Source organism: Pteronotus mesoamericanus, unplaced genomic scaffold, assembly GCF_021234165.1.
Source record: "Pteronotus mesoamericanus isolate MK-2021 breed Mesoamerican mustached bat unplaced genomic scaffold, CSHL_Meso_final contig_41, whole genome shotgun sequence".
Taxonomy (NCBI): domain Eukaryota; kingdom Metazoa; phylum Chordata; class Mammalia; order Chiroptera; family Mormoopidae; genus Pteronotus; species Pteronotus mesoamericanus.
The window spans coordinates 742,147-769,355 of NW_026555152.1; the positions used below are offsets into that span (position 1 = coordinate 742,147).

A 27,209-nucleotide genomic window follows, 5' to 3' on the forward strand; every position below is an offset into this window, starting at 1 on the left:
TTTTCTTCAAACTTGCTACTCTGCCAGCCTCCATAAGGCAGGACTTGAAGTGGGTGAACATCTCAGAAATCCTTTGCTATCAGTTCAGTGGGATACTGATGATTTCATTGAAAAGCCAAGGAAAGAGATGTTAGGCTTATGCTACTCGGGCCACACTAGAATTAGATGTCATCAATGTTTTTATTTTATGGACAGTGCAACTCAATTTAAAAGCAAACCATGAAGTACCAACATGTGGGTATTCACCAGCAGCTTTGTAGTGTTGACCAGGTGGAGACCAGCTGCATGTCAACCTTTTGTACATGGAGTCACTTCTCACTTCAGGAATGTAAGGGTGAGAGGAAACCTTAGATTCAGTTCTTGCCACAGCTGGTAAACAGCATGGCTGCCGTTGGTTAGCATGCAGCACCAGAAACCATTCTGCTGTGTTCTCCATGCAGGAAGGTCTGCCACTGGTGAAGACAAAAAGCATTGCATCTTCCAAGTGCAGCACTTTGTAACAGGTAGTTCATTAGAAGTCCAGTGATCCCCAACCATTACTAGTGATCTCCAATCATTACTAGGACATTGGTTTTGTTATACTGTCCCCAAATGTGATTTTGTTCAAAATCTCAAGTTTAAGGGAAGTGTAGTCATCTGTCCACACAATGGATGTAGATAAGCTTTTTTTTTTCACTTGGAAAATTGATTTTCTCTGATGCCTATGTAGCAGCTGTTTCAACTTGTCCTTGAAGACTCTGGTTGTGAGTGTGTAGAGGACTGGGTTCAAGGCGCTGTTCACTGGCAGGAAAAAAATGACTACCCAGGAAGTGATTGTGTCTGGGAAAGGAAACACAGTGTGAAAAACAGAATTTTTTCATAATATTTTCATAACATTTTGTAGTCCATGCTATTTTTGAGTGGGCTGTCTCATTCACTTACATTCTCTCTCACCATACTGAAAATCTCTTTGTTGGAAGAGTGTAGGAACCATAAATGTGAGGTTCTACCATTTAACTTTTCTGAATTTTAGTACTACTTTGTAGGTTGCCATGAGGCTAAATGAGAGGAAATATGTAAAAATACTTCATAAACTATAAATTATGTATAATGTGTTTTTCTTGTCTTTATTGTCTTTATAGAAAAATAAAAAAGTGAGGAATAATTCTTAATCAGTAGAACAACATTCAGGAAACTTATGATCCAGGGTCAGATTGGACCTTGGTCTTAATTTCAGTTCTGGAAGGCTTATGGCCCTCATATTCTAGCTATCCAATCCAGAAGGGATTCTGATGATTTGAAGAACAAAAACTGGTACATGTCCAAACTTAATGTATTCCTTCTGTGTGAAGCCTTACAAATGCTAGTAGAATATACTAGAAAAAGATGCCACAAAGAGGTCTTTGTGAAGAGAAACTCTGGATTAGCCAAGTGTCTTTAGTTAAAAAAATATTTATTTGCCCTGGCCGAGTAGTTCAGTTGGTTAAGGTGTCGTTCTGGTACCCCAAGGTTTTGGGTTCAATCCTCAGTTAGGGCATGTATAAGAATCAGCCAGTGAGTGCATAAGTAAGTGGAACAACAAATTGATGTTTCTCTCTACCTTTCTCTCTCTCTCTTAAGTCAATAAATTTTTAAAAAATTTAGGAAAAAGCATTTATTTAATAATATTATGTTAAAAATACTGTGGAAAGATAAGTAAGGCATAGTCTCTACTCGTGGATACGTTACAAACTAGTGATGACATGAGACAGTTCATATGAGGCCAATAAGTGAACTGCTAACAAAATTGAATGAATATTTCATCAGTGGAGTTGGGTTGGGAGAGGTATAGAATGGTACCAGGGGAGTGGGAATGCTTGACTTAAACCTTGGAGGATGAGAAGGGTGTTTCATAGGCTAGAAGCTTACAGGTTGAAAGTATAATCCAGGTGGAGGGAACCACTTCAGTAAGGGCAAGACTTAAAAGAAGTTCAGAAAGAAAAGCCCAATAATTCTAATGGGCCTGGATCACAAAATATATGAAAGTGGTGCAGGAGGAACAAAAAATGTTTTAATTGAATTTTTGGGGTGACATTGGTTAATAAAATTATATAGGTCTTAGGTGTTCAATTGTATAATACATTATCTGTTATATTGTATTGTGTGCTCACCACCCCAAGTCAAGCCTTCAGTCTTAATGTTACTTCCAGCATGGGGACTTTATTCCATGAACAGTGGAAGTCAGAAGACACTTCAGTCCTGTTGAATTTGAAATGTTAGGACATAACAATTGAAATGTTTGGGAAGTTGTGGTATACTGGAGACTGTACACCAAGGTCCCCATCTGTCACCAGTAATACCTAATTAACTCTGCTTTCTGCAAACAACTGACTTTCCCTGAGTGACCTCACATATTCTTATGGCTTTGCTCTTGCCACCAGCAAAGGCTCCCAAGTCATCAGCACTTATCTTCACTTCTCCATCTCCCTTGGCTGGAGAGGCATCTATGCTCTGCTGTGATATTAAGCTAATAGGTTGAGGGAATTCTGTGGATGGCAAGCAGGCAAGGTCTCTCAAAACTCTGTGCACAAGCCAGAGGGATGTAGGTGTTACTTGTACAGTCATCACTCTTTTATAAGAGCTTCCCATGCTTTCTTCCCTGGATAAACTCTCCAGGGAGATTTGCAGAAGGCTGGAACAATGAATTGAATATGATCTCAAAATTATTTCAGATCTGGGTGGCCCCTAGATAGGTAAGATCTCTAGGTCTGAGAAAAGTCTTCAAGTACAATCCTAACTAATGACAGGTTATTTTATCTGGTTCAAGAAGGAGAGTGAGCAGGGAACCTGGCCTCTTGGATGAGGCACTTCCCACAGAACATGAGAGCCCAGTGTAGCAACCATTTGGCCAGGACCATGGCACATGCCCATGGTTCTTAGTCAAGTATATGTGCCTCGGAATCACAGGGGCCTTTTCTAAAACACCCTTGTAGAGGTCTTAGCCCTTATGGACTAAATCCAGAGGTCTGGGGTAGAACCTGGGCATGAATATTTTGATTTTTCATGTGTGCTCTTGGTTAAGAACCTTTATTTCGCTTAGGTAGAGGCAAGACACTAAGACTGTTTCTCTCACTCTTATTTTTTATTATTCTTGTTTAGACTGCACCACTGCCCAGTTTCTGTAGTAGAATATTGAATATTCTAAACTGAGGGAAATCGTAACTGTTTATATTTAAGTTGTAGGTATTCATGGAGAATATGGGGAATTGTAAGGCACTCTGTTCTGACCTCGTGAAACAAAGGGCATAAGAAGGCACTGTGCAGAGCATCTTTTCATACATCTATGGTGATGAAAAAACTGTGGTACACTTATACAATGGAATACTATGCAGCAGAAACAAGTAAGGAACTTTTTGCAACAGCATGAAGGGAACTGGAGAGTATTATGCTAAGTGAAATAAGTCAGTCGGTGAAAGACAAATACCATATGATCTCACTTTTAAGAGGATTCTAATGAGCAAAATAGAACCAGAGACATGGAAATATGGAACAGATTGACAGAAGCTAGAGGGCGGGAGCGGGGGGAGGGAGATAATCGTCAAAAGAAGGGAAAGGGATTAGTCAAAGAACATATATGAGTAATCCATGGACATAGACAAGGTGTGGGGATTGAGTGTGGGAGCAGGGAATAGGCTAGGCAGAGGAGGGCAAAGGGGAAAAAATTGGGACAACTGTAATAGAAAAAACAATTTAAAAAAAAAGAGAGAGGGAAGGCACTGTGTACTTGGGAATAAGAGAAGGGACAGACCTGGTATTTCCACTCGGAAGAGGGAAAGAATTTTAATGACAAACACAGGAATCCAGCAGATGGCATCAGAGAACACGATAAAAAAGAAACGGTTTGCAACAGCCACCTCTCTTCCAATGTGATTCCTCACTTTCGAAGTCTGCAAGGCTGTTTTTTTAATGGAACAGAACATAATACCATAGGAAAAGACAATGATGAGAAAAGCCAGCAAGTTCACACCTGTTGGAAAAAGCACAGCTCTTAACATCTCAGGAGCATACATCAGCAGTGAAGATACTGTTACTGAGATGTCTAACACGGTGCCTCTTACCCTGAACCTTCAGAAAGCACTCTTTTGTGTCAGTTCAGTGGCACTCAGCCAAAATCCTGAGGTCAAGGGTGTAAACTGGAATAAGCTAAAGGAATGAGGTTTGCCAAATCAGAAAGAATTCTAGACTTCTGAAATTCAAACTTGGGATCATGAGGTAAATTTTAGTTTGTTAAAGCAGGAAAAAAACTACTTTTGTTTTTAGCTCTCTGCAACTTCAAAGCCTTAAGGGATTACTGCAATCATACGTACATTTTAAAAAATAAAAATGACACCATTCCTTTATATTATAAATAAGACAACCTTGGAATATCAAGGAGATAATAGCTTCAGAAACATTATTCCTCATGTTTTTTGGAATTAAATAAAAATAGTATATAGAACAAAAATACATTTTTTTGTTTATTTTTCTTCAGATTGCTTATAGTCATTTAAACTAAAATTCAAAACCTTGTAGACTTGTTTTAGGAAAAAGGAAATAAGAAAACAATGAAAAATTTAACTATATGAATTATTCTTTTAGAGTTAAATATGTTCAGAAGTTCTCATTTAACATCATTATCCTGGAATGCTGAAATCTCAGTCCCTTTGTTATATTCTTGCTATAATAAAAATCCCAGGAGTGATCATATCATACCTTATGGTGAACATAAAATTTGCATATAATATCAAAATTGTTAAAAATGTTCATCTGATTTAGACTGTATGTAAAACTGGTGAAGTCCAGGGGAAAATACTATTAGTTCAAGGTATTCTGTTGTTTTTATTCCAAACTTTTCACTTTTTATGGACTCTCTATATAACGCTATACACATTTTTTTTTGAAAGATTGATTTATATTATGTCTGTCAGAAAGTTGAAAATAAAATAAAATGACTGTTAAAGATGATCTTCTGGTACAAATTCTGAAAACAGACTTACAGAAAGGATCAAAGTATATCTTCTGAAGGCACCATAAGAATGTGAGATGTTAACAGCAGGGGAATCTGGGTGATGGGTATAGAGAAATTGTGCTATCCTCGCAACTCTTTTCTAAACCTAATTTATTCTAAAATGTGAAAATAACTTTAAAAGTGGTATGTTCTAATATTCTTTAAGCAGAGAAAAGGCTGTTCGACTCCTTTGAGAGTGAGAAGGGGAGGAGAGAAAGAGAGAGAGAGAGAGAGAGAGAATCTTTTTATATATCCAGAATATATTACAAGTGCTAGAAAACCCTTTTAGGCGACCCCACACCTGAACTTCTTTTACCCTTTATCTGGCCTACTCCCTGGCTTTGGGCACCTAAGTCCTCTGTCTTTTCCTGAACACAACCTCTCCTTCACTTACTACTGCCTCTCCTTCTCCTGTGGGCCTCAGTTTGACTTCATTTCACTGGGAAGTCTTCCCTGGTCCCCAGATCTGGGGCTCCTAAAACATATTGTACTTCTTTTCATCCACTTTTCAGCCTGTGATGTAAGGATGTGTTACTTGTCTTCATCCTGCTTTCTGACTGCATGTCTATGAGGAACAATCTGTTGTATCTCCAGTACCTACAATAGTGCTTGGCCTATAATAAGAGCTTCATAAATTCATGTTGAATCAATGAATAACATAATGTAATGTAAGCTAATATAACATAGTCTGTGCGTGTGTGAGGGAAGCTCTCTATAAAGTGTACCTATGCTAGGAACAGCTTACAGTATCCTAGGAAGAACATATCCCCTTCCCCCCACCAAAAAAAAAGCTATACAATAGGATAGTATGTGAGGAGTATTATTAAAATGGGGAAAATAGGGTGTTTTATTTTTCAGAAGAAGAGAAGGAATGGTGAAGAAGAGCTGCAGACAGTGGCTAGGGCTATTTTGTGATGGGCTTTCAGTGACTAATTTAAATTTGACCTTGATAGTGGCAAGCTGTCATTGAGGGTCTCTGAGCAGAGGTATACATAGTTCCTTCAGTCCTCAGGGAGGTTCTAACAGTGGTAGTGACCACACAGATAAGAGAGAAGGGCCCAGAGGACACAAGGTCAGTCAGGGCTAATGTAATTCAGGGTTCAGTTAGTAAGATTTTTTAAAGGATGGTGGTAGCCATTGGCAGTGGGCTCAGAGAGTGAAAGAAGTAGAAAGGAGAGGCACATTTGGATAAAAAAAATTTTTGTGAAAAAGAAAGAACAATAGAGCTTATTGACCAGTTAGATGTGAAGAAAAGATGAGAAGGGGACATTGAAATGATAATACTGCTATAAAGAGAGTACAAAGGGATGGCCTTAATTTTAAACAATTGAAATACCTATTAGATTATTAAAAAACATTTTTTTAACCTTAAAGGGCTAAGTTTCTCCTTCATTTGTTAATAGAGGAGATATGGTCTTATTTTCTTAAAAGATACTGGGGATTGAGGCAACTGAAAAGGGAAGAGTCTTATGAAATGTCCTTATGTTGCTAACTTCCAAGCAGCATTTACCAAAGGCAATAAACCTTCCTGGAATTTCCACTCAGATAATCTACTGTAAGTGAGTTTTCAGAATTTTATATTATTATTTATTTAACGCATATCTAGACTGTAAAAAAAAAATGAGTTCAAGTAACTTGGTAGTGTGAGAGGACAACTAAGTGACCTGGAATTCCTCTAGCTCATAAGTCACTATATATCAATATGAAATCAGAAGTCTAACATATAGTAAATCATAAAATCTTGACAGTATGCCTTTTCATTCTAAATCTCTGTATTAAAAGTTTAATAAAAATTCTGTAAATACACTACAAGAACTTTTTTTTAAAAAAGGGACACAGTCTCATCTATATTTGTTTACTTTCCTAAAAGGATAAAAATGCCTTTGCCCCGTGCGGAACTCTGCTGCAACCTCTCCATGACTCGGCCGCATCTGAGTACCACTTGTAAATATTTTCTTACTATATTCCTTTGATTGTTTTTTTAAAACTTACATGGACACTATCTATCCTTGCCCTATCCTAAGCTATATTTATCGTATTTCTATCAAAATTACACATCCAGAAAATGAAAAACATAATTTACCTAGGAAAATTCCAAGAGAATACCCTTCACTTCCAATATCTTCGATTTGGTCATAATAAAGTGGAAAACATACTCCATTTTTTCCATAAAAGTTTCCAAAATAATCCTCGTTCAAAAATGGAATCACAGCTATTACAAATCCCACAATCCAGATGCCAACGAGGATGACAGAGGTCTGCCGTTTTCCAGGACGAATGTTACTGAAGGGAAAGACAATGACCAGGAACTTCTCCAGAGTCAAGTATGTTAGTAGCAGGACAGAGACTTCAGTGGACAGCATGGCCAGGACCCCCATGAGGCGGCACTGGAAACTCTCCATCCACAGCAGTGCATACTTCTGGTACTGCCCACGATATTTTATATCAAAAAAGCCAATGAAAAATAAGTAAACACCCATAAGGCAGTCTGAACCTGTTAAGGAATAGAGATAAGGTATGTTAGTAGTTCCCAGCATTTGTTTTATTTTTCTGATTAGGTCTACTTTCTCATCCTATATTAAATAAACTAACATAAACACCTACAACAGTACTTAGAAGCCAAAGGACTCCAAATGGTATAGTATTCTAAGTACCACACTGCATCTTAGTTTTATAATTTAAGAAAAAAGGTGGCAGGGGTAATTAGATGGGGCTTCTTTTTAAAGAGTAAACCAGTATTACTTACATAGTTAATAAAAAGAATAATTTTCTGGGCTTGAGTAGCATGGGTGTTATTGTAATTGAGAGTTAAAAAAGTTACTTTTATAACTCACAACCTGTCCTCCAGAATCCGTCCCTTGACTCTTTGGTTCCCTCTTACCCCACTTCCAAGTCACCCCCCAGGGGCAGGGACTAGATTCCTGAAAACTCATACAATTTACAACAGATCAATCAAAGATAATAGCACCATCATACTTAAAAAAAATTTGCCCGACATATATAATTTATATTAAATGCCATTGGTTGGAGGCCAGCATTTATCTAGTTTACAGCTCACAGAATATATCCTAGATCTGCGTAGATAGGAAACATACTTACAACAAAGGATTTTGATGGACATAGCGTGAGTCATGTTTTCAGCTTTAATGAAAGATCTCATGCCAATGACAAAAAGATTTCCAAAGCAGGTTATGAAAGCTATAACCCAGACACATATTCTGAGGATATTGTTAGCCAAGAGGTCCTCAAATGAAGAAATGCCGTCAGTCAAGGGCATACATATTCGGACATGGGGAGCATAGGAGCAGTATCGAAAGTTTTTGAAATAACTAAAGTCAAAGGGAAAAAAGAGTCACTTTGCAGCAATGACACAGAAACCACAGCTGCAATCCCATCAGGGCTGCAGCTCTGCTAGGCACGCAACTTCACTAGGTCTGCTTGTTTTTGTTTAGCAAAGGTTACGTAATATAAGAGTTCTTCACAAAATATAGGTTATTCTAGGGAGCTTCTTTTAAAAATAAACCTAAAGAACATAGAAATGTGTGGCTTGTCTGAAGTGAGTCAGGGGAGGACATGAGAATGTGAAGTCCCCATCATGTGGGATTATTCTCTAGCATGCTGTAAGAAGTAGGTTGTCTTTGTTAAATTGATCTTGAGCAAACATTCAGGTGCTTGAATTTGGGATGCAAAGGACCTACGGTAGCTCACTAAAAGCATTCCTGTCTTGTACATAGTTTTAAGTATACCCACTTAAGCTCGCTTCCTCATCCCTGAAAGGAAGAAAGGGTCTCTGAGATTAGAAAAACAGTCTCACTGAAGCTAGGAGGAAAAGCAGCTGCCTGAAACACAATTTATTCCCAGAGACCAGAAAGACTTAATTTCTATTTATGATCCAGGTGTGTGGAATGGTCAAGCGTTTGAATTGGGTAAGTCATCTGGCTTATTGCCATTTCTCAAACCTGTGTGTTTAGGATTTTCTCCCATAAAACTCTGTTTTTTAATTTTTTACCACCTCTTTTAGTTCATCTCCTTGTTTCTAGTTATTTTTATTTCCCTCTCCATACAGTTGGTAGACTAGCAAATTAAAAAAAGCTTGACTTTGCCGCAGCTTCAAGGCCTCCCTACGTGGGACCCCTGGCTCCCTGGATCCCCTTTACTTCCTCCACTTCCTGCCTCACTCCACCCAGACACACTGGCTTTCTTCTAATTTCACACGAGCGAGCCCACCCACTTCTCAGTATGGTGCTTTTCCTTTCTCCTCTGCCTGGAGGATTCTTCCCACTACCCTCTGATACTTAAGGCTGCTCTCTCCTTCCATTAAGGCCCTCTAGAATGTCACACCATTCTGACTTCTCTGTGGACCATCCCTCAATCCCTTCATCTGGCTGTACTTGATTTCAGAGAGTTTATTAATTATTTGTCTGTTTACATCTTTGCTTTCTGGTTCCAAAAGCCACATGAAAGCTCCATGGGGCAGGCACTTAGCTCTCCTGGTCATCCTGTGTACTCAGATCTAGAATAGTGCCTAGTACATGGGAAGGGCTCAGCAAACACTTCTTAGGTGAGCTAATGAATGATGCATAATGTAGTGCTGGATGTCAGGCAGAAAAAGTAGAGGCAATCCCTGTCCTCTGCAGCTTACAGTCTAGCTTCCCCTTATCATCTACCCAATTAAAGAAGCTTGACATAATTCTGCTTTCCCCTCCTTCCCTGGAGTCCCAGGCACACACTTAACCTCTTGGTTCTTTCAGGAATTATGTCCACTGTCTTCAGGAAGAGCCAGCTAGGGTCTCTCAGTGGTTTGGCCTCTCTTCCCACTGTCACTGTGGCACTGGTTGGCAGGTGGAAAGGATGGGGTTATGAGGTAGGGTGTTTCAGTAAGTGTGAACAGGGAAAATGAAAGAAGAACGAGGCCACTTTGTAGGAACCCAAGTTAATACATTTTCTGTTAGTTGTTAGGTCCTTTTGACCTCCAACTAAGCTTCTCTATCAAGTTCTAAAAATACTGAATTTCTCTGTGCTAAGACCTCACATTCTGTTTGCAACAAGAAAGTGAGATCCTCCTTCAATATTTATCTACCGGTGCCACAGAAAGAGAAATTGTGAAAACCACTTGAGCATGCATTGAACACTTGTCCTTTAGTAACTATGCCATGGCACAGATACAAACAAAACATTTTCCCAAAGAGCACCTGCACACCAACCATTTCAGCCACTTGCTGCACCCAGCTTGTAAGCTTACTTCGAATTCTCCCTATTGTTGTGGATAACAATAGTTAATTTTTGAAATCATGAACACAGAAATTACACAGTTGATAAAGAAATAGTCATGTCATAAACACATACATTAACACAACTTACACAGTGCACTTTAGTCAAATATATTCAAGTGACTTATCAAAAACTACTATAAAGATTAATTACCTCCATTCTGAAGTGCACTTAGTAACAGTAACAACACCTGGAATTTATATAAGCACCTTTCTTCCTAAGGGCTCAAATCTTAGAGCAGCTGACTGCTCATTTATGAGATGTGAATTAATGTTCCCAGGTCTCCTGAGTACCACTGAGCCAGTGACTTCATCTTGTGTAATGTGTGGCACTCTGGTACCCTGATCTCTTATTGGGCCTCAACTGGATAAACAGCGTATTTCCAGAGTGAAGTGTCATTCGTGTCGGCACATCAAATATTGAATTCTATTTGAACAGGGACCAAAGGTGACAAAATTAAAAAGTTCTCAATAAAAAGACTTTTCTTGCACAATAACACATTGCAGTGACAATGAAACAGTTTGCACTAGAACATCTGTGACATTCCATCATGCAGTCTTCTCTGTTCTTTCATACATACATACATGTGGGAAAGATTCCTCATGGGCTGAAACATGTGTGTGTTTATATTTGGAATCTCTATCTTCTCCAGGTCTCTGGAAAACAGGCACAACAGATTTCATGTTTTTAGGGTTTACACTAACTATATTTAGTAATTACATTCTTTTTAGTAATTACATTCTTTGTCATTTTATAAATATCACCCTTCAAAACCTTATGTTACCAATTTAAAGTAGGATGTGAATTTTATAGTAAGCTATCTTAGAAAATCGTCATTTCTCTTTATGCCTCCTGTATGTTGGAGCTCTTTTGTCACTTCCAATGCAGAAATATATTACTAATACAACACTTTCATTCACTTCTTTGGTTTAAAGCAGTATTGGTGATTTTTCCAATTATAACCTTGGCCTGATAGTCTGGTTTTAGAAACTGTAGCATGTGAGTTAGATTTCTGCTATGTCCAACCAGAGAATATCACTAAGTGAGTTTGTAAGAATCTAGATTTAAATACAGTCATTTTTTTCTGGCCTATGTGTCTTTCTTGGGAAAACCAGAGAAGCAATAAGAGGGGCTCCAATTCAGGACAATTGTTTTCTAAGTCGACCGTGGAAAGCATGATCCTTTAATTCTTCCAGCCCCAGAAGCTGTCCTTGGAGGGCTCCAATGATAATCTTTCTACTCATCATTTATCCACATGCCTCTTCAAATATGGGTTCTTTGGAGACCTCTTTGGGTGGCATGAATTAAGGGAGTGTGCCCTTAATGTTCTCAGGGACCGTAGATGCAGAGAGGACAATCTAAAATGACAGAAACCTTTCACTTTTAAGGTTTACTGTGAAAGGTGTTTGATTCTCACTCCAGATCTTTTTGACTAACTCAAATAAGGATTTCCTGACATGAGTTTTCCTTTGCCCCATGTGTCCTTCGCAGAGGAGCCACCTTGCTTTTCAGTTGTCAGAAATAAAGCTTAGAGGAGAGACACTGTTACTCACAGGGGCCTCCTGCAGGGAACGCTGGAGTCCTTTTAAAAGGATTTCCCCTCCTTTTTCTTTTGCTCTCTGGTGTTCTCCTGAATTTAACACAGTTTTAGCTCTTCATGGATTGTGTGATTATCCGACTAATAGCCTATAGTTTCCAAAAGAGTGGAAGTCACTATATCCTGAGTGTCTAAGACAGCGAGTGCGATAAATAAGTTGTTGTCCAATAAATGTGAAATAAATATGCAAATGAATCTTTAGATGAGAATACATAAGACAATAGAGAAAGAAATGTGGAAAGAAAAGTTTGGAGTAAATAGTTACAACTTTGACTTTTCAGAAAGGCATGCTTGGTAACTTGATATTTTGCCTTTCAGAATTCAGCATGTGGTGAGTGAAGGAAAGAGTCATTCTGTCCATACTCTATCTATTTGTATATTTAAAAACAATGTATTGTTTATATTTTTTGGTTTTTAATATTCTAGCTTCTTGAGAGCAACAAAAAAGTCCCTTACAACAGTGGATGTTTACTAACACCTGTTGAGAGAGAACCTACATCTTGCATTTATTTTCAATAGAAAACTATGTAGCAAGAATAAAAAGCGACATTAAGTCTTGGTCTTTGGAATTAAATGAAGAAAGGCTTTAGGCTGAGACTGGGTAATATAGTATGCCTTCTGTGTATAAACAAAGGATAACTGGCAGAGCTCTTGACACCATTTGTGTCCTAATATGTTTGAAATTTTAAACTACTAAACAAAGTTAGTCTGAATAGTCATCTTTGTGGGATAATATTTTCCTATGCTAATTGGAAAGTTACAAGCATGCTCTGTAGACTGATAGTAAGTTGATTGCCATAGGAAAGGGAAAGGGAAGAAGTGGGAAGTCTTCCACAATTTGGTCTTCACCAAAGTTTCAGTAACAAAACAATTGCAAATTTAATTCTCTGTGAAAACTGTAAGATGAGATTTTCCATATGAATCAGGTATGTTTCTAAGTGAAATACATCCCCTAAAATAATAATCAACATAGTGTCGTATTTCACTTACAGAGACTGAAGTTGTTTAAGGCTTTCAAACTGGTTCTTGTGGAGATACAAGAGAGGGTTGGACGACAGATTCCTTTTGTACCATTAGCGAGAAGAAGGAAGGAAGAATCAGGATGTTATTACTTTGGAAGCTTAAGATGTTGGCATTTAAATCTGATGACAGTGGTAAGGAGAACTTACAGTTTTTGTAGAAGCCTCAGGTCTTTAAAAATGTGGACTGGTAGCTCTGTTATCAGGTTGCTAGACAGGTCCCTGTTGGTGACAGTGAAAATCCAAAGCAATTACATTGGAAATAAATGACATGGTTATTACTCCTCACAAGATTCATCATCCCACCAGACATAATAGAGAATATGACTCAATTTAACCAACCAGATAACTTGTTATACAACCAAGCTGTGTGAGTTGGCCAAATGGATATGTTTTCCATCACTTTCAGACATGTGACATTTTGCTCATGCAGTTCCTGTCTGGAATTTCCTCTCAGCCCCTTTCCAACACGTTCCCAACTTGGCTTCAATATCTACTTTGATTAATTTCTTCTGTTTTAGGTACTTTTTGTACACTTTGACCATTCACTGTTTTGTGATCCTACTGGTTCTTATATGTGATATCTTGTTTATTTGCCTATATTATAAGATGTCTGTGGCCAAGACCTATGCCTTCTATTATTTCACATTCCAATTAAGATAGGATTGTTGTGTACACTATATCTGTCCAGATAATCTTGAACAGGTAGAGTCACACATTTTTCATCTATTTTTATATGGTGCTTTTTAAAATAAGAAATTGGGAATTTAGAACTAAGTATAATAGGGCTGTCTGATTCAGAAAGAATCATAGGGAAGTGTTTCTGCAGAATGAGGAAAAGAGAGTTGTTAGGGTCAGCAGGAATGAAGAATCTTTGAGTCCAAAATACCCCTTTGAGCCAGATGTGAAAATGCGTAAGAATCAAACAAAAGATCTCATCTATGCATTGGAGCTGCTGATGGATATGTGGGAGCTATAAATAACTAAGACTTAGCTTTTTCTCTAAAAATCTTATAATTTGCCCTGGCTGGATAGCTCAGCTGGTTAGAGTGTTGCCCCAATACACCAAGGTTGCGAGTTTGATCCTGGGTCAGGGCACATACAAGAATCAACCAAGGAATGCATAAATAAGTAGAAAAACAAATTGGCATTTTTTTCCTCTGCCTTTCTCTCTCTCCATCTCCTTTCCTCTCTCTCTCTAAAAATCAATAAATAAAAAATTTAAGGAAGCTTACAATTAGAGCAAACAGCTCAATTATAAAACAAGGAAAGAATGAAACAAGTGGTATTATAGAAGTACAGGTAAGAAGCAAAGGAAAGAGTCCTTGAACTTGGCCTGGGAAATTGGGAAGTGTCTGAACAAAGCTGGAGGATTTTCACAGGTGGAACAAAAGGAGAATAGCTTTTCAGTGCAGGGTTAAATTAAGCAGGATCAGAAAAACATATGCTCAGGAGTCAACTCACCCGGATTCAGCAAGTGGTATAATGTGGGTAGAGACAAAGGGGCCTGGAAAAGTGCATGAAGACAAACTTGGAGGGCCATGAGTACTTTCTAAGGCAGTATTTCCCAGAGTAGAGCCCAGGATCCAAATCAAGGAGGATGCTCATAAAAGAGCACATTCCTGGTGCTGGTATGGAACTATCACATCAGAAGTTTGGGGGACGGGGGCGAGGGAGCCATGCATTTAAAGTCAAAGCTGTGATTTTTCTGACATTAACATTTGAGAACTATGTGAAGGAATTTGCTAAACAGCATGGAACAGGTAAGCATGAAGCAGGAGAGTGGCATAATATGCTGTGGGTTATGGGGTGATGCAAGCCTATTAGAAGCATGAAAGACAGGCTGAGAGACCAGAGTCCAAGGAGGATACCAGCAGGATGATCTGACCCTGGACCAGCTGATGAGGGTTCAAGGCAGGGCACTGACAGAGCTTGCAGTCTCCTAGGACATGAAGTGTAAAGAGAGAAGAAGAGAGCAGTCTTTGAGCCTGGCTGCCATGAAGGGCGCTGACACCAGTAAGATGGCAAGTCTAGGTGAAGAAACTGGCAGTGGGGTAAGGGTTGTTTGCAAATTGTGGTTTTTGTTTTTTAATCCACACCTGAGGCCATGTTTTTTATTGATTTGAGAGAGAGAAACATTGATATGAGAGAAAAATATCAGTTGGTTGCCTCCTGTGTGTGCCTGACCGGGGACCCAACAGGCAACCTTTTGGTGTATGGGGCAATGTTCCAACCAACTGAGTGATCTGGCTAGGGAGGTAAATTCAATTTTAACAGATTGCTCTTGTGGGGTTGTCATGACGTCCAAGTGCATAGGTCCTGCCAGCTGGGAATTCTGATCTGGTGCTCCAGCTAGGAGGAACACACCTGGGTTGTGGCACAGAAGGAAAGCTGCAGGTGTACACGGGTCAGAGTGCCTGAAAACCAAGCAAGATGACACTGGTCTTGTACACCTAGAAAACATTCTTCAAAGTTACACTAAAAAAGAAAAGGCAGTCTTTTATGGGGAAAGGATTTCAGTGGCCTCAAGTAAACGTGTTTATTCCTCCCCAGGAGAGGTTTGGTGTCATGAAGGCATAGTGCAATTATTTAACATTTTTATTAACTCAAGAAATACAAATGCCTTGTTCAAGTTAATTGTATTAACTTCTGAATTTCTTTTGTCTTACTGATGTTATGTGGATTAAAACATGATTATTGGTGGACTTAAAGAAGCAAGCTAGTGTCTTTTAATTGAGCTCCTTTATTGGGGGGTTGGGTAGCTCTGCTTAAGTATAGGATAAGAGGAGGATTAGGAAATTTTTCAAAACGTGGACTTCATACCACTCTTTTCTGAAGTTTGCACATAAACCCACTCCTGTTTGCCCTAAGCTGCTCCTCTTCTCCCTGCCCCAACCCTGTATCTGCCCCCTAAGGTCTGACAAGGAACACAGACCAGGTCTGCGAGAAATGAGTAAGCTCTTTTGAGTGAGGTGCCCTTAATTTTTGGAAAAAAAAAGATATTTTTAGTTCTAATGCAGTGCCTTGCACACACTAGACACTTAAATAATATTTATGGATTTTGCTTATGAATTAAATTGAAGTATCTAAATTGTTCATGGATTATTTTCCAAATTACTCTTACTGAGTTATTTTCCCCAGGCTTTTTTGGATTCAAAAGAAGGCATAAAGAATGGAGGAAATGTTAATTAAGAAATTAATTTCTGTTTTTAGACCTCAGATCAGAGGGAGGAGCTCTCTACCCTAATCGCCATGACTTATAACACAATTTATACTTCCAACAGTACACAATTATGTGGGTGATAATGAACTAATAGCAAGAAAGATGCTTCTTCAAAGGCTTAGATCTATAAAACATATGTTTGAACAAAACAAGTTCCATGAGCTCTGTGAATATTTTTCAATGAGCTTAAGCTTCATTCTTGGCTTCAGGATTTGCTTCATCTGCTCTAGAAGTCATAATTTCTCAAGAAATAGCATGCATCTTTGTTCCTTTGTTTAGTCATAATTAGTTAATACCACTTCAGTAAGTCAGTTAATTCATTCAGCAAGCAGGGAAATTAGAGTAGGCTAAATCCATATTAAGCTCACCTTCTAATTTTAATTTGCTCTTGACTTCAGGATAATGTTTGTTTTCTTAATGGATTTTGAATATCCAGTAGTCTACAGGATTTTGATTGCTACTAGTGGAAAAGCAGTCTCACTAGTCAGTTAAATTTATCATCTTGGAAGAAGCAATCATATTTTCCTAGTAGACCATGCTACTTACAGTTCTCCTAAATTTTTTAATGAAGAAAATGTCTTCTCTGGAACATAATCAATTTGATTTCTAGGCAGAAACCTGTAAGACATGGTGAGAGTCAGCACTGTTGGTTGGTGTCTGCTGCAGTAACCAGTTCTCATTGGGACAGGCCACTGACCCGGGTGGACTCCCCTCAGCTTCCTTTGAAGTCTCAAAGTGAGGTGGACTCTGGTGTGAAATAAGGCTGGAGTTTCTCACCGAGACACCCACAAGTCCTTGTTAAGGAATGCTGTCATAAATAGTTTGAGGTGCTGAGTGTGGTCTATAAAGCTGCACTTTGTTTGGATCTCATTATTTTAGAAAGCGTTTTTTTCCCCAAATACACACAAGTAATGTCAGATTTGGACCCTGTTAATAATTTCCCAGAAGGCTTTGAGAGGACTCTTATTTAAGGTACGTTCCTTAGAAGAAAGCCAGAAAGAGCAAAGCTTGAACCAACCTCATAGCAGTTTCTGTGGACACAAACAAATTTTAAATTTGGTGGGATCACAGTGGTTTTACATTCCCTTTGCCTATAAGCAGAATCCTCTAAGAGATATGCCAGCAAGTAAGGATCAGCTGCCACTTGCCTTACAGAGGTGCTGAATGAGAGATAATGAGTATGAAAGTGACGTCAAAGCTACGTGGAAGTGTAAAAGAGAAGGCGCTGATTAGTTTAATTTTCCAGTGTTCTCTTTCATCATCCGTGAGAAAAGGAATAAATTTTTTGCATCTCCTGAGGGGGATACCTCTTTTTTCATTAAACATGCTTACCCGAAATCTGATTGATCAATGTGCAACCTGGCAACAGTCTTAACTCAGTGTGTGGGAGAAAAGTGGTTAGACTACTACAAATGGATAGATTCCAACTTTTCTCTTCCAACCACCCATCCAACCGATCAACCAACATTGTTAAGGGTTTACTCTATATAGCTAACTATGGTTAAAACAAAAGCAAAATGCATGTGATTTTAAGTTTTCCAGTACAAATGTGCCAATTAACCAACCCACCTGCCTTCTTGCACCCATAGAAAGCATAGTCGACAATTGATCACCAGTCAGAATTTTTGGCTCATCAGAACACATTAAATGTTTTTCCCTTAGAATTAAAAAAACTTTGTTTAGAGAGAAACATCATTTGATAAGTTCATAGGCGGTAACAATCACTGGGTAGCTAGCCACTTTCACATACATTATCTCATTTTCAAGACCATGGTTTTAGGCACTAGTTCAGCTGAAAAAATGCACAGAAATAGCGACAGTCCTCAGAATCAAGGAAAGCAAAGGTCTACATGGTGGTAGCTAAAGGTAAGTCCTGGACTCTTATCAAAAATCAATCAAACCACATGTGTATTTTCAAGTACTACAGTTTCAGACCAAGGTTGTAAATAAGACACTACTTTAAAATAACTCATCAGGTTTTTAAGATGGTGGAGGAGTGAATGGGAGTCATGCTGACCTCCCAAGACGAAACTGGAATTGCAACTAAATAGTGGAGAAATCACCCGGAAAACAATGGAACGATAGAGGGAGAGGAGCCTTGGAGCTGCGGACAGATAGTGGATTCAAATCTCACACATCCCCACGGGTGAGAAGTGTGGTGGAGGCTCGAGAGGGTGGGTTGGGCGCCCATGGGCACTAGCACCAGAGGGACATTGAAACGGCCAGTTGGATCTCCCTGAGAAAAACAGGGTCTGAACCATAAACAGGAACACCTAGACTACAGAAGCTGAAATTAGGAAACACACAGACAAAATACAACCCCGAAAAGCTTAGGGGCGCTCTCTGCCAGAGACAGGTGGCTGGAGATGCAAAGAGACATTTAAAGGGCCAACGCAAAAATTTGCAGTGGAAGCCGCCTTCCTTGATCTCTGGGTAGAGGCAGCAGGAGAGGGGGCTGGTGCCTGAGGAAAGATTGGCCAGGAAAACTTTGTGAAGAGAACAGACGGTGGCCAGTGGAGCCCCAGTCATAACTCACCTCCCACTCTGCAGCTACCACCTCGCCCAGGCATAAGAGAATCAATTAACCTGCCTTTTGCGCCCTCGGCACACAGCTTGTAGGCATGTGGGCCTAGGGGCTGAGTGCAGACTGGCTGGAAGAAATAGAGGATTCCTGGTCAAAGGAGACACACAGCTGCATAGAGTCCCTTGAGGAGAGACTGGAGACGGAGGGGTTGGGGAAAGAACTGGAGGATTATCTGAGATCCCGGGAGCAGAGTCCCTCCCCATTTCATAGTCCCCATTTGCACAGGTAGGCTGTGCCCCCGAAGAGGCAGAACCAGGCGCGGGAGCCAAAAGGCTCACAATTAAGGTCCACAGAAATAGTGGATCCCTAGCCAAACGGGTCACAGAGCTGCCCAGAGACCCTGGAGGAGAAACTGGAAACAGGATTAACTAGAGAGTCCCGGAGTTGACTTCTTCCCATTACCCGAGTCTCCATTTTGTGCAGGCAGGCCACATCCCCAAAGAGCCAAAAGCAGGGAAAGCAAACAATAGAAATCCTAAACTGACCAGTGCTGGGGTGCCTGCTGGAGGCGGGCAGCAGACAAATGCATGAGGTCGGGTAAATAAGCCCCCCTGTACCCCCTGTGCTGGGGCAAGCACGCGCACCCAGGCGGGTGGGGATCCTGCTGGGGCCTGGGAGTGCACTCAAGGAGCCGGCGTGAGGGTGCAGAGCGATCCACAGAAATAGTGGATCCCAGGCTGAAGGGGTCACAGAGCTGCCCAAACAGAAGTCAGACACAGACAGTAGACTCCCAGGAGGCTCAAACAAACGACACAAGGTCATATAGGGTCAACAACTAACATCATCAGAGACAGACACAGAAAGAAAAGATAAATAAATAAATAAATAAATAAATAAAGCCCACCTACCATCATAGACATTTAATCCACAAAGTCAGGAAATCTAGATGGATCAGTTGAAGCACAAGCAAATATAAATAAATAAATAAATAAATAAATAAATAAATAAATAATAGACTCTCACAAAAATGGGAAGAAAAAGAAGTTCCCCCCAAATGAGTGGAAAAGGGGACTCCCCACAGAGAGAGCTAAAAGAAATAGAGGCTACGGAACTATCAGATATTGAATTCAAAACAATGGCTCTAAGGAAGCTCAATGAGCTCAGCCAGCTCAAAGATAACTCTGAGAAACTGCAGAGAAACTATCATGATCCTACAGCAAACTATATCAACCTGGAAAAGGACATAGAAACTATCAAGAAGACACGAAAAGATATGAAAAATATCATTCCTGAATTGAAGAACACAGTAGAAGTAATCAAAAGCAGGCTAGATGAAGCCGAGGATCGAATCAGTGAGATGGAGGATAAGGTAGAAAGAAGCTCCCAGAAAGAACAAGAAATGAAAAAAAGACTCAAAAAGACTGAAGAGGCATTTAGGAAAATACAGGACAACCTGAAACGCAATAATATCCACATAACAGGGATACCAGAAGGAGAGGAGGAGCAAGGGATAGAGAATCTCTTTGAAAAAATAATGATGGAAAATTTCCCCAATATGAGGAGAGAGCAGGTCTCATGGATCCAGGAGGCAGAGAGGACCCCACTCAAGAGGGACGCAAGGAAGCCCACCTCAAGACACATCATCATTAAAATGGCAAATGTCAAACACAAAGAGAGAATCCTCAAGGCAGCAAGGGAGAAGGAGAAAGTAACATATAAGGGAGCCCCGATACGGCTAGGAACTGACTTCTCAACAGAAATACTACAAGCCAGAAGGGAATGGCAACATATATTCTAAGTAATGACAAGCAAGGGACTACAACCAAGGCTGCTTTACCCAGCAAGGCTCTCAATTAAAATAGAAGGGGAAATAAGGAGTTTCCCAGACAAAAGAAGGCTAAAAGAATACATCTCTACCAAACCAGAACTACAGGATAAGCTAAAGGGACTGGTATAAGAAGATGAAGGACAAGAGGGAGAAAGAGAAAAACACAGGTACAAAGAGAAAAAATGAATAAGTTTCTATCAGTAATAACTCTCAATGTAAATGGACTATATGCCCCAATCGAAAGACACAGAATAGCTGAATGGATAAGAAAACATGACCCACACATATGCTGCCTACAAGAGACCCACCTCAGAGCAAAAGGCCTACACAGATTGAAAGTAAAGGGATGGAAAAAATGTTCCAATCGAATGGGCAAGAGAAGAAAGCAGGGATTGCAATACTTATATCGGACAAAATAGATTTCAAAACAAAGGGCATAGAAAGAGACCCAGAGGGACACTTTATAATATTTAAAGGAAGACTCTATCAAGAAGACATAAACATTGTAAACTTATGTGCACCCAACATAGGAGCACCCAAATATATAAGAAAAATCTTGGATGACTTCAAAAAAGATACAGACAGCAACACACTGATAGTAGGGGATTTCAACACCCCACTGTCAAAAATGGACAGATCATCCAAACAAAACATCAACAAGGATATTGTGGAGCTGAATGACGCACTGAATCAAATAGACTTAACTGACATATACAGAACCTTACATCCCAAAGAAGAAAAATACACATTCTTTTCAAATGCTCATGGAAGTTTTTCAAAGCTAGACCACATGATAGGACACAAAGCAAGCCTCAGCAAATTCAGGAAAACTGATATAGTACCAAACTTTTTCTCGGACCACAAGGGCTTGAAACTGGAAATCAGCCTCAAAGAGAAACCTCAAAAACTTGCACACTCATGGAGACTGAACAGTACAGTATTAAACAATGAATGGGTCAATAATGACATCAAAGAAGAAATCAAAAAGTTTCTGGAATCAAATGAAAATGAACATACAACAGTCCAAAACCTATGGGACACAGCAAAGGCGGTCCTGAGAGGGAAGTTCATAGCATTACAGGCTTACCTAAAAAAGATAGAAACATTTCAAATAAAAGACCTAACACTACAACTTCAAGAACTGGAGAAGCAACAAAAAATAAATCCCAGAGCAAGTAGAAGGAAGGAAATAGTCAAGATTAGAGCAGAACTGAATGACATAGAGACGAAAAGAACAATTCAAAGGATCAACGAATCCAGGAGCTGGTTCTTTGAAAAGATAAATAAAATTGACAAGCCTTTAAGCAGACTCATCAAGAATAAAAGGGAGAGGACCCAAATCAATAATATCAAAAATGAATGAGAAAAAATAACAATTGACACCACAGAAATACGAAGGATTGTAAGAAACTACTATGAACAATTATATGCCAAGAAATTTGAAAACCTGGATAAAATGGAGAAATTTCTAGAAAAGTAAAATCTTCCAACACTGAAGGAGGAAGAAACAGAAAGCTTGAACAGACCGATAACAGCTGGGGAAATTGAAGCAGTAATCAAGAAACTCCCGGCACACAATAGCCCAGGGCCAGATGGTTTCACAGGAGAATTTTACAAAGCATTTAAGGAAGAGCTAACCCCTGTCCTTCTCAGACTATTCCAAAAAATCCAAGAGGAGGGAAGACTCCCAGACTCTTTTTATGAGGCCAGCATCACCCTATTCCCAAAACCAGATAAAGACCCTACAAAGAAAGAAAACTACAGGCCAGTTTCGCTGATGAACATAGATGCTAAAATCCTCAACAGAATATTGGCAAACTGCATCCAGCAACACATTAAAAAGATTATCCACCATGATCAAGTGGGATTCATCCCAGGGATGCAGGGATGGTTCAATATACACAAGTCAATAAACATAATACATCACATAAATAAAAGGAAAGACAAAAACCGCATGATCATCTCAATAGACACAGAAAAGCATTTGATAAAGTACAGCACCCATTTATGATCAAAACACTCAGCAAAATGTGAATAGATGGGGCATTCCTCAATGTAATAAAGGCCATGTATGAAAAACATACAGCCAACATCATACTCAATGGGCAAAAAGTGAAAGCTTTTCCACTAAGATCGGGAACACGACAAGGATGTCCGCTTTCACCACTTCTTTTCAACATGGTATTGGAAGTCCTAGCCACAGTGGTCAGACAAGAAAAAGAAATAAAAGGCATCAAAATAGGAAATGAAGAAGTAAAACTATCATTGTTTGCAGATGACATGATAGTGTACATAGAAAACCCTGTAGATTCCACCAAAAATCTGCTCAACCTAATAAGTGAATTTGGCAAACAGCAGGATACAAAGTCAACATTCAGAAATCAAAGGCATTTTTGTACACCGGCAATGCAATAGAAGAAGAAGAAATCAGAAAATAAATACCATTCAATATAGCAACAAGAAAAATAAAGTACCTAGGAATAAATTTAACCAAGGAAGTAAAAGATCTGTATGCAGAAAACTATAAAATATTGAAGAAAGACATTAAGGAAAACACAAATAAATGGAAGCATATACCACGCTCATTGATTGGAAGAATTAATATCATCAAAATGTCCATACTACCCAAAGCAATTTATAGATTCAACGCAATCCCTATTAAGATACCAATGACGTATTTCACAGAAATAGAACAGACATTTCAAAAATTTATACGGAACCATAAACTACCCTGAATAGCTGCAGCAATTTTGAGAAAGAAAAAGTAGGAGGGATCACAATACTGGACATCAAACTATATTACAAAGCCACTATACTCAAAACAATCTGGTACTGGCACAAGAACAGACCCATAGACCAGTGGAACAGAATAGAAAGTCCAGAAATAAGCCCAGATCTATATGGGCAACTAATATTTGACAAAGGGGGCAGAAGCATAAAATGGAGCAATAATAGCCTCTTCAACAAACGGTATTGGGAGAGCTGGATGGCTACATGCAAAAAATTGAAATTGGATCATCAGCTGACACCATACACAAAAATAAACTCAAGATGGATAAAAGACTTAAATATAAGTCGCAACACCATCAAAGTCCTAGAGGAGAACATTGGCAGGAAACTCTCAGATATCCCACGCAGCTATTTTTTCACCAATATGTCCCCTAAATCATGGGACATAAAGGAAAGAATAAACAAGTCGACCTCATCAAAATAAGAAACTTCTGCACAGCTAAAGAAAACATCAGCAAAATGAAAAGGGAGCCAACCGTATGGGAAAATATATTCGCTAATGATACATCAGCTAGAGGTTTGATCTCCAAGATATGTAAAGAACTCACTCGACTCCACTCCAAGAAGACAAATGGTCCACTCCAAAAATGGGCAAAGGACTTGGGCAAACGCTTTTCCAAGGAAGAGATACAGAGGGCCCAGAGACATTTGAAAGGATGCTTGGCATCACTAGCCATCAGAGAAATACAGATCAAAACCACAATGAATTACCACCTCACACCAGTCAGAATGGCCATCATAGACAGATCAACAAAGAGCAGGTGCTGGCAAGGCTGTGGAGAAAAGGGAACCCTAGTACGCTGTTGGTGGGAAAGCAGACTGGTGCAGCCATTGTGGAAAGCAGTGTGGAATTTCCTCAAAAAGCTGAAAATGGAACTGCCTTTTGATCCAGTGATTCCCCACTGGGACTCTACCCTAAGAATCCCAAAATGCCAATTCAAAAGAACCTATGCACCCCAATGTTCATCGCAGCACAATTTACAATAGCCAAGTGTTGGAAGCAGCCTAAATTCCCATCAGTAGATGATTGGATCAAAAAATAATGATACATTTACACAATGGAATACTATGCAGCAGAAAGAAAAAAGAACTACCACACTTTGTGAAAGCATGGATGGAACTCGAGAGCATTATGCTAAGCAAAATAAGCCAGGGGGTGAAAAAGAAATACCATTTGATCTCACCTAGAAGCGGGACCTAACCAACAATACAAAGATGCAAGGAAAATAAGACCAGCAACACTGAAAAGAAAAGAAACTAACAGAGTCAAGAGGGAAGGTTGGAGGGATTGGCAGGGGAAAAGGAAGGGAAGGGGAAAGTCAAGGAACATACAGCAAGGACTCATGGACAAAACCAAAGTGGGGAAGATTTGAGGGAGGGAGAGGGGGGAGGGGGAAGGGAAAGCGGTGGAGGGAAGGCAGAGACAAATGTATTTGAAAAAAAAATAAAATAAAATAAAATAACTCATCAATATTTTCTTTTGATTACCAAATCTATTGGGTATCCCCTCATTTACTGAGGCCTATTGCGTACTTACAGTACAGTGAGTGAACTGCATGGCAGAAAGGTGGAATTCGTAAGATGCTTTATCCCATTGCCTTCCAAATCCCTAAAAGGAATGAAGGAAAAATATTTTTAATATTTTTGTATAAATTATATGTCTAGAGGTATTTTGTGTTGATATAACTGTTCTGAATTTATTTTTACTTCATTCCAACTTTTATGGTTCCCCCTAATTATTGCATGGTTAGTATAATTCATAGTATGCTTCTTTTCCCATTTTAATTGATGTTAGAACTTAATGATATCGAGGAGCAGCCCAACATTTTAGTGAGTATCTGTCTATGCTGGATATCATGCCATTAATTATGCTAATATTGCCCCTGTAATAGCAGTAACTACCATTTATTGGGCTTTTACACTGTCAGGTGCTGTTCCAAGTATTTAAGTTGGTAGTATTACACCCCTACCTTTCATATATGAGGAACCCGGGGTTCTCGGAAATTCACTTTTCTTTTTCTCATTCAGCTGCTAAGTGGTAAAATTGCCCTTCTACCCCAGATCTGTCTGACTGTAAAGCCTAGACACTTAACCATGGAGTAATAAGTTGTTACATCGTACATCGCAAATATTGTTACTTTGCTGAAGGAGAAACTCAGGCCAAAGTTATGTTCCAAATCCTGAATGCCAGAGTCAGGATGTATGTCCTGATCTGACAGATGGAGAATGGCTACTCTTCCTACCATGCCTCAGTGAGCCCATCTATGCCGTAAAAGCCTTTGATAGCAGGCCAGTTCAGGGAGAATCAGTAGCTTAGATCCTAAACTGTATCATCTTATGGTCATTGAGTTCCCTGATTTCACATGAGAGGCAATCTGGGGGATATACCCAGTGCAAGAAAGGCTGCCTATGACCACACTGCTTGTCTCAGGAGAACATGAGGATAAACATGACAGAGAATAGTGTGAAAAGGTGGCGAAGCCATGAGGAATTTCAGTGAATGTTTAACCAAGCATTGGCTGAAAGCTAACAAAGAATGAAAATGATGTGGCACTTTCTTTATGGTGTGTTTAGCACTTCTTATGTGCCAATCATAGTGCTAATGCTGGGGTATAAGATTGTAAGTGGGTTTCTGCCCCCACTGAGGTTCTGAAAAGGTAGGGGACACACAGAAATCCAGTGGCGCAATGAAAATAGTACTGTGAGGTAGGTGTGCAGGTGTGCAGGGTAGAAACTGGTGGCAGAGTGGAAGTCTGTTCTCGGTGTGAGGGGAGCACAGAGGCAGCTGCTGAAATCGGTTGGTGTGTCAGGGTTGGCTTCCTGGAGGTGACAATTAAGAGAACTTTTGAAGGAAGCTGGAGTTAAGCAAAAGAATAAAGAAGCAAGATTTTTCAAGTCAAAGAAACAGTGCGTGCTGCAGGCAGTGACTACTGGTGCATCTGGAAGGCAGGCATGGGAGGAGAGGGGCAGGGAAAGAGGCCAGGCAGGGTTAAGGATGGAAAAGGATGGGTCCTGGTGCTCAAGAGGAATTTTGTACTTTACCCTCACACCCTTTGGGATTCCCAAGATTTTTAAACCAGGAAGTAACAGGATCAAGTTTTAGTTTTGGAAAGAAGAGCACAGATGGTCTTGTTATGTAATGGTGAATTAACTTCAGGGCTAGTTTCCTTAATCTGTACAAATGACAAACTAGTGCCTACATGCATACTCACATCCAGTTGAGTTGAGGCATTTGGGCACACATCTGCATGGGAAGGGCTTCTAAATAGTTATTAACCATAGACCTGTATACAAAGAAAATATTAATTAATATTGTATACCTGGAACTAGTATAAATGATACAGGATTGTGTACTAACTTTACATAAATTAAAAAATAAAAGTTTAAAAATGAAACAAAATGATATGCCCCATTAAGAAGAGTTTTTTTCTATTTCTACAATGTGGAAACTCACATGCTAAAGTTGATATACTAGGATAAATGCTATAAAGATAACTTCCTTTTTAAAATGGTGTCTAGATATTTGTGCAGCACAGATAAGAGAACAGATGTCAAAGAAAATGTGAATGCATCAGTATGACATATACCCTAGGATTAAATACTATATAATTTAATTTTATGAGATGAAATAAAATATATATTAGGCAATACTTTTGAAGTTCATGATAATTTTTTTTGTAAACTCCAAATTTTCAATCATTTCCAGTATCATACATTCAAAGTTTCTTCTTGAGGGAAGTATTAATCATTTACAATATTAAAGGGCCACACTGGAACTGGTATTAAGTCTAAGAAGTGATATAGGGGACATTTGGGCAAAGGAAACAACACATGAGCAAGTTAAGCTGCACAATTAATTTATGATATTGTGGTTTCTCCTGACAAACGGAAAAGTAATGATGCTATATGATTAACTGCAAAGGGACATAGCAGGTCCCTGCCAATAGATCAT

The 27,209-nt window shown here is 39.3% G+C and overlaps 1 protein-coding gene across 1 annotated transcript in view; it reads right to left on the bottom strand.

Moving 5' to 3' along the window:
- Nucleotides 1–559: 559 nt before the first annotated feature.
- Nucleotides 560–27,209, bottom strand: part of RXFP2 (relaxin family peptide receptor 2) — a 47,345-nt gene continuing 20,695 nt past the window's right edge. Inside the window, exons 9-18 of the mRNA XM_054577088.1 lie at nt 26,470–26,541; nt 24,795–24,866; nt 16,662–16,733; nt 13,043–13,114; nt 12,864–12,935; nt 10,861–10,932; nt 8,105–8,334; nt 7,089–7,499; nt 3,767–3,985; nt 560–819 (exon numbers count right to left, since the gene is read on the bottom strand). Coding sequence (XP_054433063.1) covers nt 560–819; nt 3,767–3,985; nt 7,089–7,499; nt 8,105–8,334; nt 10,861–10,932; nt 12,864–12,935; nt 13,043–13,114; nt 16,662–16,733; nt 24,795–24,866; nt 26,470–26,541 — 1,552 coding nt within the window. The remainder of the gene's footprint in view (nt 820–3,766; nt 3,986–7,088; nt 7,500–8,104; nt 8,335–10,860; nt 10,933–12,863; nt 12,936–13,042; nt 13,115–16,661; nt 16,734–24,794; nt 24,867–26,469; nt 26,542–27,209) is intronic.